Here is an 18116-nt window from a genome sequence, read left to right on the forward strand (position 1 = left end):
GAGAGCTGCCTGGGACCGGTGTGGAAAATCAGCTTTGAAATTTGTACTTGAGTTCATTAGAATAAAAAATTCAGTTCTTCCGTCTTCTGTTTCCTCCACCCATGTGTCCCGTGCTTGTGGCACGTGTGTGGGGGTGTGCGCCATTCCCCACCACCATCCTTACCTGCCACCATACACGGCCACGCTGCCGCTCCCTCCTCCCTTCTCCCCCCTCCCCCCCCAACGGCTTCATCACAGCCCCGCCTGCCTCAGCTCTGTTCTGGCACTGAGCACAAACCTGCTTGGTTCAAAGTCTCATCGTACATTGGGGGGGGGGGCGCATGGGTGCAAAGACCATCCATTAAGACAGCTGTCAGAACCCTGACTTGATCTGTGGTTGTAGCTCAGTGGCACAGCGGCGGGAGAACCCACAGGGAGATTCCTCAAAATATGCCAGGCGCTGGTGGCTCACGATCCCGTAATCCTAGCTACTCAGGAGGCCGAGATCCGAGGATCATGGTTCAAAGCCAGCCTGGCAGGAACATCTGTGAGATTCTCATCTACACTAAACTACTAAAAAAAAAGTAAAAATAACTGTAACCCCTCTTTAAAATAAAATAGGGCTGGGAAGGTGGCTCAGTGGTAGAGCGCTTGCCTTGCATGCCTGAGACCCTGGCTTCGATTTCTCAGCACCACATAAGCAAAAAGAAAAAACCCAGAAGTGGTGCTGTGGCTCAAGTGGTAGAGCGCTAACCTTGAGCTGAAGAGCTAAGGGACAGCGCCCAGGCCCAGAGTTCAGGCCCCATGACCGGACCCCCCAAAAAATAAAATAAAATAAAATAAAATAAAAAAGAAAGAAAGCAACACAAAACAAACAAAAAAAATAGAAGTGGAACAGTGGTAGAGCGCTAGCCTTGAGCAACAAAGCTCAGGGATCGTGCACAGGCCCTGAGTTCAAGCCCCAGGACCAGCACACAAGCAATGACCACAGATACAGCAGGCCCACTCTGAGTATGACTCCAAGAACACTGCAAGCAGGGTCTCAGAGATGTATTTACACAGTGTGCTCAGAGCTCCACCAGTCAAAGTAGCCAAGAACCAGAAGCAACCCAGATCTCATCGGCAGGTAAATATATGAACAAAATGTGGCCTCTAGGGCTGGGAAGGTGGCTCAGTGGTAGAGTGCTTGCCTCTCACGCATGAGGCCCTGGGTTCGATTCCTCAGCACTACATAAACAGAAAAAGCCAGAAGTGGCGCTGTGGCTCACGTGGTAGAGCGCTAGCCTGGAGCTGAAGAGCTGAGGGACAGTGCCCAGGCCCAGAGTTCAAGCCCCATGATCGACCAAAAAAAAAAAAAAAAAGGCCTCTGGTTAGTGTGGAATATCCAGCCTTTCAAAAGACAGGAAATTCTGACCCATGCTGCACACGGATGAACATGTATGACGTATGCTCAGTGAGTACATCAGTCAATGTTCATAGGCATGACCTGGAATGGTGAGAGGCAGGAAGCGGAAGGGAGGCGGCCAGCAGCGGGGGGAGGAGACCCAAGGCCTGGGCTTTTTGGTCTCAAGTCAAGAACACTTTCTGGGGGTGGACCATGGCAATGGGTGTGCACCTGGTCGTACCTAAATGTCTCTGGGCTGCACACTTAAAATGGGTGAGCTGCTTAACTTTGTGATGTGTGTTTTACCAAAGTTTTGTTTTTGAAAATAAACTTCTTTTTTGACGCTGGAGTTTCCATGTCGAGGCCTCACACTTGCAGGGCAGGTTCTGTACACCTGACCCAGACCCAGCCCTTTTGTTGATGCAGGTTCATTTTGAGATAGAGTCTTACTTTCTATCTGACTGGCCAGGACTATGATCTACCTACTTTAGAATTCCCACAAGTGTATGCTACCACACCCAGTAGTTTAGTGTAGGTAAGAGTCTCACTGACGTTCCTTCATTGAGATAGAGTCTTCCAGAGTCTTCTGTCAAGGATGGCTTGGAACCTAAATCCTCTAATCCCTCAGCTACCCACAGGGCTGAAGGTGAGACTATGGATTATACCATACCATTAGAGAGTTTTCTGGTGAAGTCAGTGGTGATATTAGCAAGCTGATTTTTTGGCATAGGGGGGGAAATTGCACAATTCAGTAAGCCACTATTTTCCAAATACTAACACATGATTTTATAGAAGAGCTGCTCTACATGAAAGAGAGGCCAGGGGATTCTGACCTCATAGAGCATGGCTGGTTCATGACATAGCTTCAAATTCTATATGGCATCGACCTTCAAGCCCCACCTCGTGTTGAAGTTTAGTGTTGTGTCAAAGGATGTCCATAGTTGGGAGCTGGTGGCTCACGCCTGTCATCCTAGCTACTCAGGACGCTGAGATCTGAGGATCGAGGTTCAAAGCTAGTCCCAGCAGGAAAGTCCGTGAGACTCTTATCTCCAATGAACCACCAGAAAACCGGAAGTGGAGCTGTGGCTCAACGTGGTAGAGCACCAGCCTTGAGTAAAAGAGCTCAAGGGCAGTGTCCAGGCCTTGAGTTCAAGCCCCAGGACTGGCAAAAAATAAAATAAAAATGTCCACAATGACCTGTGAAGGCCAAGAAAATGTTCCCATCTCCTGCGAGAGGCTGGATTCTCTCCTATCCATGAACCAGTCACAAATTGCACTATCAGACATGAAAAACAAGTCATTTTCTATTAAGCCAAACAGTCGGGGGGTGGACATAAATGACAAACACTACTTTTCACTCTTGGGGCTAATATTTTGTTTTAGAAAATATAGGATCTGCATGTTTATATTGTCATTTATAAATTAATTAACCAATATGTTTTACAACATTTCCACTTCAGCTGGATGCCAGTGACTCAGGTCTGTAGTCCTAGCTTCTGAAGATTCAAATTCAAAGCCAGCCCCAGCAGGAAAGTCCGTAAAACTCTTATCTCCAATTAATCAGCAAAAGGCTGGAAGTGCAGATGTGGCTCAAGGGGTACAGCATCAGGTAGCCTTGAACAGGAAAAGCTAAGGGATAAGCAGTACCTGCACGCGCGTGCACACACACACACACACACACACACACACACACACACACACACACACAATTCCACTTCATTTTCTAAGATAGTAAATGTCTGGTGATAAACTAAGCACTTGTGGCTCAAGCCTGTAATCGTAGCTACTCAGAAGGCTGAGACCTAAAGATTGCAGTTCACTCTTTTTTTTTTTTTTTTTTGTGCCAGTCCTGGGGCTTGAACTCAGGGCCTGGGCACTGTCCCTGAGCTTCATTTGCTCAAGGCTAGCATTCTACCACTTGAACCACAGCGCCACTTCTGGCTTTTTCTGTTTATATGGTACTGACTAATTGAACCCATGGCTTCATGCATGCTAGGCAAGCACTCTACCACTAAACCACGTTCCCAGGCACCCTGGATATTCTTATCTCTAACTAACAGACCAGAAAACTGGAAGTGGCACTGTGGCTCAAAGTGGTAGATCACTAGCCTTGAGCAAAAGAGCTCAGGGACAGCGTCCAGGCCTGGGGTTCATGCCCCATGACCGACAAATAAATAAGTAAATAAGTAAGTAAATAATAAATAAATGGACCCATAACAGCAGGTGTGGACAAGGGTACCCTGGGAAGCACTGGACTTGTCCAGAGGAGGGCAGAGGTGGCTGCTCTCCAAGGCACCTGTCAGAATTCAGCCCAGCGCTGTGGTGTTCTGCCCCAGGGGCCCTCTCTGGCCCTGGCTTCTATCTTGCTTTCCCCTCCTCCCCGTGTCACACCCCCTGCCCAGGTTCCTGAGGAGTGCAGTCTGTCAACCCAGAGGCAGATGGAGAGATGAATCTGATGCTTCTTCCTGCTCTTGGCCCTCCTCCACCCTGAGTCATGAGCCACCCCTCTCCCGCCCCGTGTGTGTGTGTGTGTGTGTGTGTGTGTGTGTGTGTGTGCGCGCGCGCGTGTGTGTGTGTGTGTGTGTGTGTGTGTGTGTGTGTGTGTGTGTGTGTCTTAGGTCCTGGTTGCTGTCCTTGAGCTTTTTTCCCCTCAAGGTTAGTGCTCCACCACTGAGCAACAGTGCCACTTCTAGTGTTCTGGTGATTAATTGGAGATAACAGTGTCATGGGACTGTCCTGCCTGGGCAGGCTTTGAACCATGATCCTCTAGTCTCAGTCTCCTGAGTAGCCTTCTTGGCATGAACCAATGTGCCTGGCCTGTGCTGGGTCTTTTATCCTGGGCAGGGTCTTTTGCTCCCCCTTCTATATGGGGATTAAGTGTTTAGTAATTTAGACTTTACCAAGTACTCCTCCTTTTGGTTGGTTAGTGTTTTTAAGATGTTGGACTATCTTGCTGCAATGATTCTCATTCCACACATGCACACGCACACACACGTGTGCATGCACACGCACACACACTGTCCAGGGTGAGAGGGCACTGCTTCCTGACCTCTGACCTCCTGTCCTCCACCTCCACTGCACCCCTTCCTCTACTCTGCCCCTCTCCGGAGTTCTCAGGGCATGCACTGAAGCCATGGGTAGGAGACCACTCGGGACAGTGTCTCCAAGGAGACATTTCTTCCAGATGGGAGCTTCTGAGATACAGGAGACTTACCTACCTAGCCTTGGGCCTGGTGCCTGCATCCACGGCCACCGGTCAGTCCTATTAGCTGGTCACCAGTGGTAATAGCCATCTCTGAAGAGGGGGCTGGGGCATCTGCTGTGGTGGGGTGGAGTGGGGCGCCCTTGTCGGCCTCTGCGCCTCCTCCCCTCCCCCAGTTCCAGGAGTATCTGGGAGGTAACCCCAAAGGATTCCTGTTAAAAGATGGGGGTTGCAAAAAGCCGGGCGCTGGTGGCTCACGCCACTCAAGGAGGCTGAGATCTGAGGATCAAGGTTCAAAGCCAGCCCGGGCAGGAGAGACCGTGAGACTCCTATCTCCAATAAACCACCAGAAAACCGGAAGTGGCACTGTAGCTCAAGTGGTAGAGCGCTCGCCTTGAGCTGAAGAGCTGAGGGACAGCGCCCAGGCCCAGAGTTCAAGCCCCACGACCGACAAAAAAAAAAAAAAAAAAAAAAAGATGGGGGTTGCAGTAGGAGAGTTTTGAAAGACCCCAGAGGTCTGGGGTGGAGAGGGCTGGGGAGGAAGGTGACCCCCAGGGCACGCACAGGGGAGCGGGCGGGAACTCAGTCACCAGCACCTCGGAGTTGGGAGAGTGCTGCTGCAATCCTGCCCCTCCCCTCCCCCCCCCCTGCACTGAGCCTGGGCACCACACAGCTCGTGGGAGCGGTGGGAGCGTGGGGCTGAGCCTGCACTGCAGCTGCGGCTCACTGGACCGTGTTGCTGGGGCGATGGAAGCTGGGGGGGGGGGGATCCGAGCTGCCATGAGTTAAGGTCCATTCACAGATCCCTGCCCAGCAGCCGGAGGTCCAGCGAGACTCTGGGGTGCTGGGCATAGGGGTGAGGGACCTGCCAAGGCCCAAGTTGTGGGGAGCTGGGAGCTGGGAGCTGACTTCCACTGAAGGAGAAGTTCTCAGCCTGGAACTCCCTCGAAGTTGAAGGAGAAGTTCTCAGCCTGGAACTCCCTCGAAGTTCAAATCGCACTCCTGGCAGGGAAAGCAGGGACTCTGGGACGGAACGCCCCTGCCTCTGCGGAATCACCCCTAAAATGTGCACACCCTGCAGGCCGCCGCTTGCTCAGATGAGTGGGAGAGGGGGGCGGGGGAGTCCTCAGCCCCGGAGGAAAACAGGGTCGGGGAGGGGTCCACCCCAGGAACCCTGGCAGGATGGGCTGGAAAGTTCCAGAGGGCCAGAGAGACCTTGTCCCCCAAAGAGGCTTTGAATTCTGGGGGAGACAGGGTCCTCCAGAAAGGCTCCCACCCATCCACCCTCCCATGCCCCCCCCACAGCTGCCAGACACACAGCACCTGCAAAGGTCCAGCGTGGGGAGCTCCAGCAGCCAGGTCCCCACTGGCCAGGGAGGCCCTCTGCTCACCTGTCCTCTGACCCTTCTCCAGGTTATTCCCATGGGACCAGGACCATGAGGTCCTGCGGGGCAGGCTGGAGAGAAGGTGCCCAGGCAGCCAGAACTCCCTGCTCAGCATGGCCTCTCCCGCCCCCTGGGTCCTCTCCACCATGCACGCCTGAATCTCTACTTCCTTTTCACTTGCAGTTGTTTGCAACACGGGGAGGAGATTGTTGCCTGCTGGGTTTAGGAAAAAAGGGTACAGCCTACATTCAGGCCACCTCCAAATCTGGCCAACCTGGGCATTGCTGGGGATCTTAACCCAAAATTCCTTCTTCCCCCATCCAGGCCGAAATGTCCCCATATAGACAAAGGAGGTTCCCTACTGGAGGAGACAAGGTCCTGAGACTGCAGGCCTGGGTTCTCAGGGTTGCTTTGTCCAGGCACCCTGCGACTTGAAGCTATGAAGGAGACATAAACCTCCAACCCCACACTTAGCCCAGCCTTTTATTGGGGTGGGGGCTACCCTTTGTGTTGAGAACACGCTGCTGCTCCCTGGGAGCAAACTGTCCTGCCGTGGGCCAAGGTGGCTAGTTACCCCCTCCCCCCGCCCCAGGTGTGGCCCCCAACATCTGTGAGCCAGAGGCAGCCCGGCAGCCAGCGCGGCAGTGCGGTGAACGCGGGCAGTTAATTAGAACGGCTCTTATTTCTCACCGCTGGTGGATGGGGAGGTGTAAATCCCTGGGAACTTAAGGGCATTAGCTACATATGTGGGAAATCCTTGCCCATATCCCATTTCTTTCTCTTGGCCTGTGTTAATTCTTCAAATGGTGTCGAGTTGCTCAACTTTGCCTTCCTCGGAGAGCCTGCTACGTCTTAGGGGATTAACGGATGTGACACTCACACAAACCCTGGAACTCCCGAACTGAAAACAACACAAAGGCTTCCTGGAGAGAACGGGGATATTTTTAAGAGGGGAGAGGAGGTTTTGGAGGAGAAAGCATTTCAAAATGTCGGTGAGAAGGAACATCTGTGTGGGTAGCCTGAGCCAGCACCCGTGATGTAGATGCCTGCGTGCCGCCAGCGCCCATCCAAGCGGAGTCCACGAAGGTCATTCATTATTGAGCCTTTGTGTGCATGCAAAAGGTCGCCACGCTTCCCTCAAGTTTGCTTCTGTGGTTAACACAGGAAGTGGCTGGGTGTTGGGACTTCTCCACCACAAACGACGCATCTAAGGACATAGGTCAATCAAAGATATTGGCACAGGAAGGAAATGACCAGCCTGGTAGAACCCGAGAGGAACTGATCCATAATTTAATCAAGTATAGTGAATCCTGAATTCAATTCATCCCCTTTATAGAAATCTACGTGGCTTTACTTGATGAGAGAAATCTATTTAATTATTTTCACGTTAAGCATGCATTTAAAAATCCATCTGTTAACGACTATAACTATACATAGACTTCCCTCTTGGTGAGAGTTGTTTGGGGCTGTTGATACCATAAGTAGAACACCCGTTAAACTCCTAAGAGGTTTTTACCCTATTCTATGTAGCTAGTTTGGCTGGGTATATGCAAATGCCTTGTGTTAAACCCAAACCCGCCTAAAATTCTGGATCTATCCACTCAAATCATACTTCCAAAAATGCAGAAGGCAGCCTATGTGAGATTCTCCACTCTTGTCTCTCCGGGATACCTGCAGCCCTTAGGGATACAAAGAGGAGAAAACTGCATTTTCTTTCCAAAGGTCAGCAGGAGGCAGTGGGCATGCACAAGGATTCCCCTCCCCACCCCATGAGCAATAGTAAGTGTGATGCCAGCCCCCCAGCTCTCTACCCCCTTTCCATCGTTCTCTTTGGGAGTTGGAGTGCTTAGCCATCCAGAGCCTTAGTGGTATGCCTCCAACCGCTGTGCACACTCAGTTTGCTTTACTCAGTGTAGATTCTTTGGGATGCACCACTTTCTTTCGGTAGCGGCAACAGTCCATGCTTTCCACAATGACCCCAAGGACGATTCAGTTCGACCCCAACAATGGTGCCAGGGTGCAGGTGTGTCTGGTGATGCCATGATGTCCACCTCCAAAGAAGCGGACCTGGCAGGCCCTAAGGTCCAGATAAAATCCGGTGAGAAGGCCTGAGAGTGGGCAGCCAGGAGAGGGGCATCAAGGCAGGCAATTCTGGGGAGTCCAGGCCCTGGAGGGACTGTGGGGGGGGCTGGGCTGGGCCCCTCCTCCCCCCTCCGCCTGGACTTAGCTGGGGGGTGGGGCGGGTGGGGTGGGAGTTCTTCTTCCCTGGCAAGAGGGAAGCTTCTGGAGAAACCATCTTCCTCTCCTGCCTGCGCATCTGCCCCGGTATCCCCTGGCTTTTCTGGGCAAGGTCTGGGTCCAGCATCAGTAGACCGGCTCTCCGTGTGGCCAGGGCAGGGGTGTCTCCACACGGGGAGGGGGTCTCCGCTCCATTGGGAGCACAGCAGTCCCGGCAGAGCTGACCACTCCCGAGGCCCAGTCCGCGGCATCAAGCTTCAGGGCTGGCTCCACCGAGGCCCCTCGAACCCCTGGAGGTGGCCAGGGGCCCGGGCCCGGGGAGAACCCGGGGTCTGGCCTGCCCGGGAGGGTGCTGTGGCGGTTAACCTCTTCCTTCCCGGGGCTACTCCCCAGTTATTCCTGACCCCAGCTCACGTAGGCTCGCGGTCTACAGGCCTGTCCTCCGTTCGCAGGCCGGCGAGGCCACGCGCCCCCGCGCGCGCCCCACGTCCCCTCCCCACGCGCCTCTTCGCGTTGGCCTTTGTCTGAAGGCCGGGTCGAGGCTGCAGCCTCCGTGGCCGGAGCCGGGCCGGCGGCGGTCCTCGAGCTCGGCCCCAATTACCCGCCGGGGCCCGGCGAACGGGTCTCGGCTCCGGCCCGGGGCGCACCGCGTCCGCCCAGCGTCTGCGCAGAGCGAGCCCCGGGCGAAGGCCGAGCCCACCGCTCCGGTTCTCTCGCGGCGTCCCCTCGAAAAGCGAGGGACGAGCGCCGGCAGCGGACGGGCCCGGCGGCCGCCCGGCCCCGGCCCCGCGGCGAGGACGAGCCGCGGGCGCAGCGTCCCGGGTCGGCGCCGGGTCCGGTCCGCAGCCGCGCCCGCCGCGGCGCCTTTGTGCCCTGCGGGGCCCCGCGGGCGCGGCTCGCCTCCGAGGTGGAGGCGCGTTCCGTGTACGCGGGGACTCGGGGCTCCGAGGCCCGGTCCTCCCCGGGCGTCGAGGGGACACGCAGCGGGGCGCGGGCCGAGCGGCGGCCTGGCTCCGCGGCCCCGGCCGAGCGCAGGTTGGAAGGGGCGCGGCGTCCGCGCGCGCGCGCGCCGGGCAGCGCGGGTCTCGCCCAGCCCGGCCTCTAGCTGGGGGTCGGGCCTCCAGGACGCACTCGAAGCTTCTGGAAACCGTTGGCCGAGCTCCGGCCTGGGCCGCCGCCGCCCCGGGGGCGGTGGAACGACCTCTTTCTGGCCTCGCGCCCCCCGGTGCCCGCCGGGACAGTCTCGCTCTCCGGGAGCTCCTCGAACCGTGCTCTCCCCGAGCCGGGCGCCCGGGGTTCGGGCTCCGCGGTGCGCGGCCCGCCGCAGGCCCGGGCGGCCGGGAGGCGCGTCGGCTTTGTGTCTGGGGCCTCGCGCCTGGGCAGCCCGGGCCCCGGCGCTCGGAGGCAAAGGCCCCCAGGAAACTGGGGAGGCCGGGCAGGGAGCCCCCACCCCAGACGAGACCACCGGCCCCCCGGCTGCAGAAAACAGCCGAGATCTGGTGGAGAGGGACGGGGCAGAGGCTTCTTCACTTTTCTTTTCTTTTCCCTCCTTTCTTTTTGTGTTTGAGACCAAAGAAAGGAGGGCCGGCGTGGGCCTGCTCAAGAAAACTTAGAGGACTTTCCGGTAGGGCAAAGCGCGGGGCGGAGAGGCCTGGGCCCGCCCCGGTGAGGTCCACTCCCGCGCGCCCTCGCCCGGAGAGCCCGTGCCTCCCCCAGCCCAGCCCCACCCTGGGCCATCTGCACGGCCCCGGCCCCCGGCCGGACCTCCTCCCATCCAGCTGTCCCCCTGGTGGGGACGGGGACCAGTCGTAGAACAAACCTGGGAGGAAGGCCTGGCGAGCAGGCCGCAGCTCCTCCGTTCTCCACCCACCCCGCGGCACCAAGACAGGCTCTGGGGCCAGAGGACCCGAGGCGCCCGGGTCAGGCCAGGACACAGCTCGCAAGGCTCACCACGGCCTGGCAGGCCTCTCCGACGTGAGGAGACCCTGGTTCTTGCTCGTCCCTAGCCGTGGTCTTGGACGCCAGCATCCACCTCCCCGCTGACACCTCCACGTGGGCCTCGCAGCAGGCTGCCCACCTACTGCCCCCTGGCCTCGCCAAGCGGGCCTCCCTCTGCCCTCCCGAGTCCCCCCCAGGATTCTGACTCTGTGCCCGCACTCCTATACCCTCAGAAATGCCCATTTGGGTTTTCCTCCAAGTTTGTAAAAAGTGCCATAAAAATGCATTTTAGCCGGTGGACAGACAAGTCTGGGGGTCACAAGGGGGTTGGGTGGTGAGACCAGGGTGGGGTGGAGGGGGGGGAGGAAAGGGGAAGGAGGGCCTGGCCCTGCGCCCTGGAGGAGTGTTTTGAGGGAGGCAAAGGAAAGAAAGGAGAGGGAACCATAAGCCCCCCCCCCCCAATCTTTTCCTCTTTCAAACTGGCCCTGATTTCCTGGGAAACTAAAGGGCCTTCAAACAAAGAAAATGAGGTGACCAGCCTGGTAGTCCCTCAGTTTGGGGATAGTGTAAGGGGGGGCCTGGGATGTCTGCGTCAGATTTGTGGGGGCTGCGGCCGGCCTGCGCAGCACTGGGCATCCGGGTGGTTTCGAAGGTTCGTCTGAACGTCAGCGCTCCCTCCCCCTCCAACACTGGGAAACAGCAACCACCCCCTCCAGGCACCTTCGCGTCCTTCTGCAAAAATGCCCCAATTTGTATTCTCCCGCTGTTCCGGAGCTTCAGGGCTGTTTTCTGAGGAAGCCCCGGCAGGGACGGGAGGGGGACGCCGAGGGTGTTGCACGCACCTCCTGCCCACGCACACGCACACGCACTCACAGCGGGGGAGCCCTGCCCGCTGCGCCCCGCGCTTATCACAGGATGCCGCCGGGCGACCAAAGTCAAATGTAAGTGACAGCGCTCCTCCCCGGCAGCGAGGGCCGGGGACCAGAGTCCCTTTGTATCTCGGCCTCTCATTTAACACTGTTTATGCATTTTTGTGCAAGGAATTGTGGGATTCGTCCCCGCGATAAACAGCGTGGAAATGTTAAAAACGGCGATCTCGCGGCGCGTGTCCCCGGAGGCGCGCAGGGCAGATCCGGCCAGGCCGCCCAGGGCTCCCGGGAGAGGCGAGGAACCCGCGAGCGGGCGCCGCGGACGCGGTCACGGGCCTCGCCGGGCGGCCGGCTCCCGCGCCCGGCGACGCGAGGGCCCGGCCCCTTTAAGGGGGGGCGGGGCGGCGGGGCGGGGGCGGGGGCGGCGGGCCGCTCCCGTCGCGGGGCCGCCGCCGGCCGGTCACGTGGGCGCGCGGCGCGGCGGCCATTGGCCCGAGGCACGTGTCCCGGAGACCGGCCCGCGACGTCACTCGAGGGGGCTCGGTTAAAAATAAGAACAAAAATCCAGAGTCAAAGTGTCTCAGGTTGCGCCAAGTGGCCTGGAAATTTCCCGAGCCCGCGCGGAGGCCGAGCGGCGAGGGCGCGCGGACCGCGAGGGAGCGCGGGAGGCCCGGCCCGCTCCGGCCCGCGCCGGCCGCGCCTCCCGGCCGCCACCCATGCGCCCCGGGCCGCGGGGCTCGGCGGGGCTCGGCGGGGGCGCCCCGGCCCGCGGCGGGTCGGCGGCCGTGCCGAGGGGGCCCCGAGGCCGGCGGAGCGCAGCTCGGGCCCGCGGGCCTCCATGTGCGTGCGGGCGGCGGCGGGCGCGCTGAGCGCTCGCGCCCCGCACCCTCGAGGGCCGGCCGGGACGCGCGGGCGGGGGCGGCCGGGCGGCGGCGGCGGCGGCCCGCGGAGGCCCCGGCGGGCGTGAGCGCGGGCGAGCGCCGCCCGCATGAGCGCAGCTCCCGGCCGGGGCGGCCGAGGCGGCGGCGGCGGCGCCGGGGCCGGAGCCGGCGGGACGCGGCGCGGAGCGCGGAGGCCGGGGGGCGCCCCGGGACCATTGTGACCGCGCGGAGCCGCGGCCCAGCCTCTGGACTCGACCGCGTCCTGGCGAGCGGGCGACTGCGGGTGTTCCCCAGCCCGGCTCGTGGGTCCGAACGTGCTGCGTCCCGACCGCGGCCGGCGACTGGCGGGACCCGCAGCCCTGGCCGAGGCCGCCGCCGCGCGCCCTCGGGAGACCCGGCGGGGCGGGCGCGCGGGGGTCCCGCGTGCGCCGCGGGCGGCCCGGAGCGGCGACCGGGACCGGCCCTGAAGCATGGAGGAGAGTGAGCCCAAGCCCGGCGAGGCGGCGGTGGCGGGGCAGCGGCAGCCCGAATCCAGCCCCGGCGGCGGCTCGAGCGGCGGCGACTCGGATACCGGCCGCCGCCGAGCTCCGATCCTGCCCGCGGCCCTGCAGGCGCCGGGCAACCACCCGCATCCGCACCGCATCACCAACTTCTTCATCGACAACATCCTGCGCCCCGAGTTCGGCCGGCGAAAGGACCCGGGGACGAGCGGCGCGGGCGCGGGCGCGGGCGGCGGCAGAGGCGGCGGCGAAGGCGGCACCGGCGGCGCGGAGGGCGGCGGCGGCGGCGAGCACCTCCCCGGCTCGAGCGCCCGCGAACCCCGGCACATCCCGCCGTGCGCGCCTGGGGCGGGCGGGGCCCTCCCCGCCGGCGGCCGCGACTCTCCGGGGCACGGGGAAGGCGCCTCCCAGACGCTCGCGCTGCACGGCGGCGCCAAGAGGGGCGGCGACCCCGGGGGTCCCCCGGACGGGGCTCTGAAGGCCCGGAGCTTGGGCGGCGGCGGCGACTTGTCGGTGAGCTCGGACTCGGACAGCTCGCAGGCCGGCGCCACGCTGGGCGCGCAGCCGATGCTCTGGCCGGCCTGGGTCTACTGCACGCGCTACTCCGACCGGCCCTCGTCAGGTGAGTCGGCACCGCGGGGAGCCCTGGCGGAGGACGTGCTTCGTCCCCGCACAAAGACCGCCCCGGCGCCGCGGGGAGCGCGGGGACGCCCCTTAGAGAAAGGCCTCCGGGCGCTCCGTGTCCCCCTGTCACTGGCTCCTTCGGGGGGCACCGCCTTGCTGCCCCCAGACCTCCGCTGTAGTTTCTTCGGGGAATCGGGGCTGTCTGCCGGAGGCCCGGAAGGGTGCGAGGATGAGCTCCTCCCGCAGCCGCCTCTGTCCCGCCGGGGATGCCCCCCCCGCACCCGGCCCTCGCGCGCGCACTTGCTGTACCCCCGAGCCGGCGGGGAGCTGCGCGCCGCGCGCCCCTCTCTCGGGCCGGGCGCGGGGAGGGCGCTGGGGGGGGGCGTGCGGGGAAGCGGGGGAAGCGGAGGCGCCCCGTCCCCTTTGTCACCGCGCCCCGCTCCGTGTCCCGGCGCCCTCGGAGGGCCTCACAGCGCTGGGAAAGGCCCCACCGACCCGGCACCCGGATTCCCCTCCAGTAGCGGGGACCCCAAGGGTGTCCTGGCCCTGTTGGAGTGGAAACGAGGCCGCCTTCGCGGGGCACCCCACGCTTCGGGGCGTGTTCAACCCCCCCCCCCGTCCCGTGCACTCGACGCGGGCCGCGGCCGGACCGCCATTAGGAGCGCTCGGTGCGTCCCGAGGTCCGGCCGCGGCCCCCTCTTCTCCCCGGCCCGCGACGGCCCCGCGGGGTGGATCGCTCGTCCGCACCCCTCGAGTGTCCCCGGGCAGCCCTCCTTCAGTAGCGCGGATTTCTGATGACCCCCAAATTTCTTCCGCCAGACCTGAAATTTGCTCCATTGTTCCGGCCTCCCTCCTTTGTTAATATTTAATTAACATATAGGCCCACAAAGCTCCGGGGCGCTGCCGGGGCCGGCTTTGTGCGGAGCCGCGCGGCCCGGCCGCGCCAAACCCGGGCGGCCCCAGCCGCGGCGCGGCCATCCTGGGCTAAAACGTGCCTCTTCCCCCGGTAGAGCCGGCCTTTCTAGTCCTTTCCTGAGCACCTCAGAAAGGAGATGGAGGGGGCCCCCGGAGCAGCTTCGATCCCCATTGGTTTTTGAAAGAAAAATCTACGAAGAGGGGAACTAGCATTTGCGGTGTTAAGCACATATTCGTTCTCTCCGGCTGTGTGTTTTTGAGGCTTGTTCATGTATGCTACGACAAGCATGCCGGGCCTGCAGTGGGAGCTTCCGAAGGGGAGTGGAGTTGGAGAATGCTCCAGAGAGAGATGGAGGTCAGGTCAGAGAAGGCCCAGGGCTGCCCGAGCTTCTCCGCCCAGCCCACGGCCTCCTCTGCTAGTCCCTTGCAGGAGCCCTCCTCTCTTTGGACCGGTGTCCCAAGCCACTCAACATCAAACCCAGGAGTGCCAAACCCCGGCCGTGACCCTTGGAGTGGGTCAGGACCGTGTGTGGGGTGGGGACACAGCCTGTGCCTCTCCACGTGCCCCTTCCCCACCCGTGGGCCTTCTTCCCAGCCTGGCTGCTGCTGACCGTGCCCAGCCCTGTTGGGGGTGGGGAGTTTTCTGTACCCATCCTGAGCCTCTTGTGGGTGCAGACCCTTCACCCCAGTCCCTGTGCCAGCCAGTGGACATGGGCAGGCGGGCCAGTGGACATGGGCAGGCCCCTGCTGTAGCTCCCTGGCCCGGAAGGAGGGAGGTCCGGTCTCCTCCAGCCCTTTCCATTGGCACCTCCAGCATGGTACCCCCCACTTGATCGAAGCACCTCACAGGTGAAAAGATCCGGATCAAAGGTCCCAACTCCGGGCCTGTGGTCTTGCAAGCCTTTCCCTAGATCTGGGGAACCTCCAGGGGCTGAGCTTCTGCATGTCCACCACCTCCTTCTCTATGCCCCTGAAAGACTCCATCTTCAGACCCAACACCCAGTGCCACTCCGGCCTCTGTCCCCGCAGCCCCAACAGGAGTAGAGGGTGGGGTCAGAGGTAGGAAACATTTGTGGCCAAGCAATGTGGCGGGTTTGTGTAGCAACGCCAGGTCAGTGGGACTGCAGGCCAGGGTCAGCACCCATGTGGGGGTGGGGCCCTCTCTCAGGGGAGGGGCTGGGGAGATGGGCAGTGGATGAAGGGGAGCTGCCCGCAGCTCTGTCTCCCCTAAGCCCGGGAAAGGGCACAGGCTTCATCCTGTCCTTCAGGAAACAATGAACTTGGGTGGGGGGGGGAGTCGTGAGGGGCTGCCTGGGCCCTTTGCTCCAGCACCCTCTACCCTCTCTACCCATCCTCACAACCCAGTCTGACTCACTTCTTCCTTCCCTTGTTTTCAGACTGGGCCTCCGAAAGGGCTGAGCTAGTGTGTGTGGTATGGGGGTGGGGGTGGGGTAAGAGGGCAGAAAGTTTTGATTTGGGCTTTTATCTGGAGGCCCTGGTTTGTGATGTGCCTTTCCAGTGATCCTGACCCTCTCCCTCCCCCACCCCCCACCCGGTCTTGCCTCCCCCTCCCCCCCCATGCTCAGGGCCAAGTGCAGCTCTTCAGCTGTCCATCCTGGTGTGGCCCTGTGCAAGTCACCTGCCCTCTGGGAATCTCTGTGGATGCCCCCCTCCATCGGGTGGGTCCCCTCCAAGCGCCCAGAGGCTGGCAGGCCCCAGGGGAACCTAACCTCCCGAATTTCTGCCTCTGCCTCACCCAGGCCCCAGGTCTCGCAAACCAAAGAAGAAGAGCCTCAACAAAGAGGACAAGCGGCCGCGCACGGCCTTCACGGCGGAGCAGCTTCAGAGGCTCAAGGCAGAGTTCCAGACCAACCGCTACCTGACGGAGCAGCGGCGGCAGAGCCTGGCGCAGGAGCTCAGCCTCAACGAGTCGCAGATCAAGATCTGGTTCCAGAACAAGCGCGCCAAGATCAAGAAGGCCACGGGCAACAAGAACACGCTGGCCGTGCACCTCATGGCGCAGGGTCTGTACAACCACTCCACCACCGCCAAGGAGGGCAAGTCGGACAGCGAGTAGGGCAGCGGCGGCGGGAGGGCTGCGCGCGCAGAGGCCAGGTCTCAGTCCGCGCAAACAATGCAATAATTTAAAACATTAACTAAAGGGCCAGTGTAAAAAGATTATACCAGCATTATTCGTAAAAGTATCGTGTGGTTCTGCAATAGTCTATGTATATATAATTTACAGGTGGTATAAAATCCAAACTGTCTGACTATAAAATATTTCTAAAGTTTTTTTTGCGTTTACAGATTATGCTAATTTTATAGGTTTTTGTTTGTTTTTGCAAAGGGGGCTTCTTAGGGTTTCATCTTTTTTTAATCCCCTGAGCTCCCTTCTGGGACATCAGACACTTTTTTTAATTATTATTATTTCAACAGAAGAAAAAAAATTTAAAAACCCAACTTGCTAAAGTCCAAAGATTTTTATTGCTGCATTTCACACAACTGTGAACCCGATAAATAGCTCCTATTTGGTCTGAGTTCTACCACTTTGTTTGTGTTGACTTGGTGAGGACAGCAGGAGGCTGGCCAAGCCTGGGCCACGACCCCAGGTCTTCCTGGCCTTGCCAAGAGACCTGGCTGGGGAAGAGGACTCCCAGGTCCTTGAGTCTGGGGAATGGCCTTGAGAAGTGACCTCTGAGTGACACCTGGCCCAGGCCCGCAGCCTCTCCAGGTCCCTCCTAGCTGACCTACTACTGTCTCTGTCCACTGCCTCCTGGCAGCACCACTGCCCTTGCCTCTGTGAATATTCCCACACTTCTGTCTGTACCTGTGTCTCTGTCCCTGCCAGGGTGATTTGTCAACACCCACTCTCCCACCTCAGGCCTGGCCTGGGCAGTGGAGCTTGGAGTTTCAGGACCCTGGCATATGGCCTGCACGCCCCACCGCTGGGGCAGCCCTCCCTCCCCAGGCCTGGCCGGCGTGCTCTACTGTGCTGTGTCAGCCGCCAGAAGCCCCGCCAGGTCCTTGCTGAGAGCTGAAGAGGGATTGGCGTTGTCTTCCTTTTCTTCCCCCTTTCCCTTTTTTCTTTTCCTTTTCCTTTTCCTTTTTTTTTTTTTGGAATGGCCATTTTAGATGTTGAGAATACTCTTCCAAGATACATACGTGTCTGTGTGTATATATGTGTGCACACACGTGCGTATGCATGTGCACTGACACATACCAGGCCTGTATGAGGCCGAAATTCTAGAACCTGTGGCCACTTTGACTTTCAAAGGACTCAGAACCCTACAGGATCTAGAGAAAGGAAGAAAGTATGTAAATAGTCATTTCTTTCTTAATCACTTTTTGTCCTTTCTTGTTTTTTTAAGAAAATACACATTTTATTTTTTGAAGGTGTGGTACAGTGTAAATTAAATATATTCAATATATTCCCCACCAAGAACATATATATATATATATATATATATATATATATATATACATATATGCCAACACTTTCTCTCTCTCTATAACCCCACACTGTCTTCTGTTTAGTGTATGGGAAAAGGATGTCCGTATGTCCGGCTGCTCGACTGGGGCAGCCGCCCCCCAGGACTGAGGGTAGACTTCTCTCTTTGCCTTAAACCTCTTTTATTTCACTACAACAATAGTTTCACTTTGTACATAATAGTGTGAACCTTTTTGAAAAGGAAACTATAAAGATGAAAGTTGTAATTTAAAATTCTGTGCATAACCATCTGCTGCTTCAGAAACTCCATGAAGTGACATGCCTTTTTAGCAGGAAGTAATTTTTTTTTAGTTTATAAAACGTGCATTTTACCACTTCCAGTATCAAATATTTATAATCTTATAAGAAATGAATGAATGTTTCTATTTACAACTGTGCTTATCAAAATTGTGAACGTTCCCAGCCCTGCATTTTTGTGTGTTTAAATTCTTGAAAGTTACATGAAATAAAAAGAAACACCTCTTTATTATAAGATGTTGGCAGTCCTGGGTGAAATGACTCCCTTTCCCGGTTCTGAGTTCAGGAACTTCTAACACTCCCATCCCCCTCACCCCCAGGTTCAAGTGCCAGAGACTCTGGCAATCTCCGAGTAGGTTCAGGGCCTGCTTTGTTGTTGTTCTTTTTGTAAAGACTGACGATTTTTAATAAGTTGCATGGAAACACAGAACAACCAAAATAATTTATATCCACAGT

At 58.8% G+C, this 18116-nt stretch overlaps 1 protein-coding gene across 1 annotated transcript; it reads left to right on the forward strand.

The window, feature by feature from the left end:
• The first annotated feature begins 12346 nt into the window (after positions 1 to 12346).
• Positions 12347 to 17820, forward strand: En2 (engrailed homeobox 2). Its single transcript, XM_069997198.1, has 2 exons — positions 12347 to 12998; positions 15676 to 17820. The coding sequence occupies exons 1-2, from the start codon at positions 12347 to 12349 to the stop codon at positions 15990 to 15992; spliced, it is 969 nt and encodes a 322-aa protein (XP_069853299.1). The 3' UTR covers positions 15993 to 17820.
• The last annotated feature ends 296 nt before the right edge of the window (positions 17821 to 18116 follow it).

This window comes from Dipodomys merriami, unplaced genomic scaffold (genome assembly GCF_024711535.1).
Source record: "Dipodomys merriami isolate MVZ:Mamm:240054 unplaced genomic scaffold, mDipMer1.0.p SCAF_5, whole genome shotgun sequence".
In the NCBI taxonomy this organism is placed as follows: domain Eukaryota; kingdom Metazoa; phylum Chordata; class Mammalia; order Rodentia; family Heteromyidae; genus Dipodomys; species Dipodomys merriami.

Excerpts from the sequence above, each read along its gene's own strand:
- En2 (XM_069997198.1), top strand. The coding sequence starts at position 12,347 with ATGGAGGAGAGTGAGCCCAAGCCCGGCGAGGCGGCGGTGGCGGGGCAG. Across the intron at positions 12,999-15,675 it reads CTCCGACCGGCCCTCGTCAG|GCCCCAGGTCTCGCAAACCA; the intron begins GTGAGTCGGCAC and ends TGCCTCACCCAG.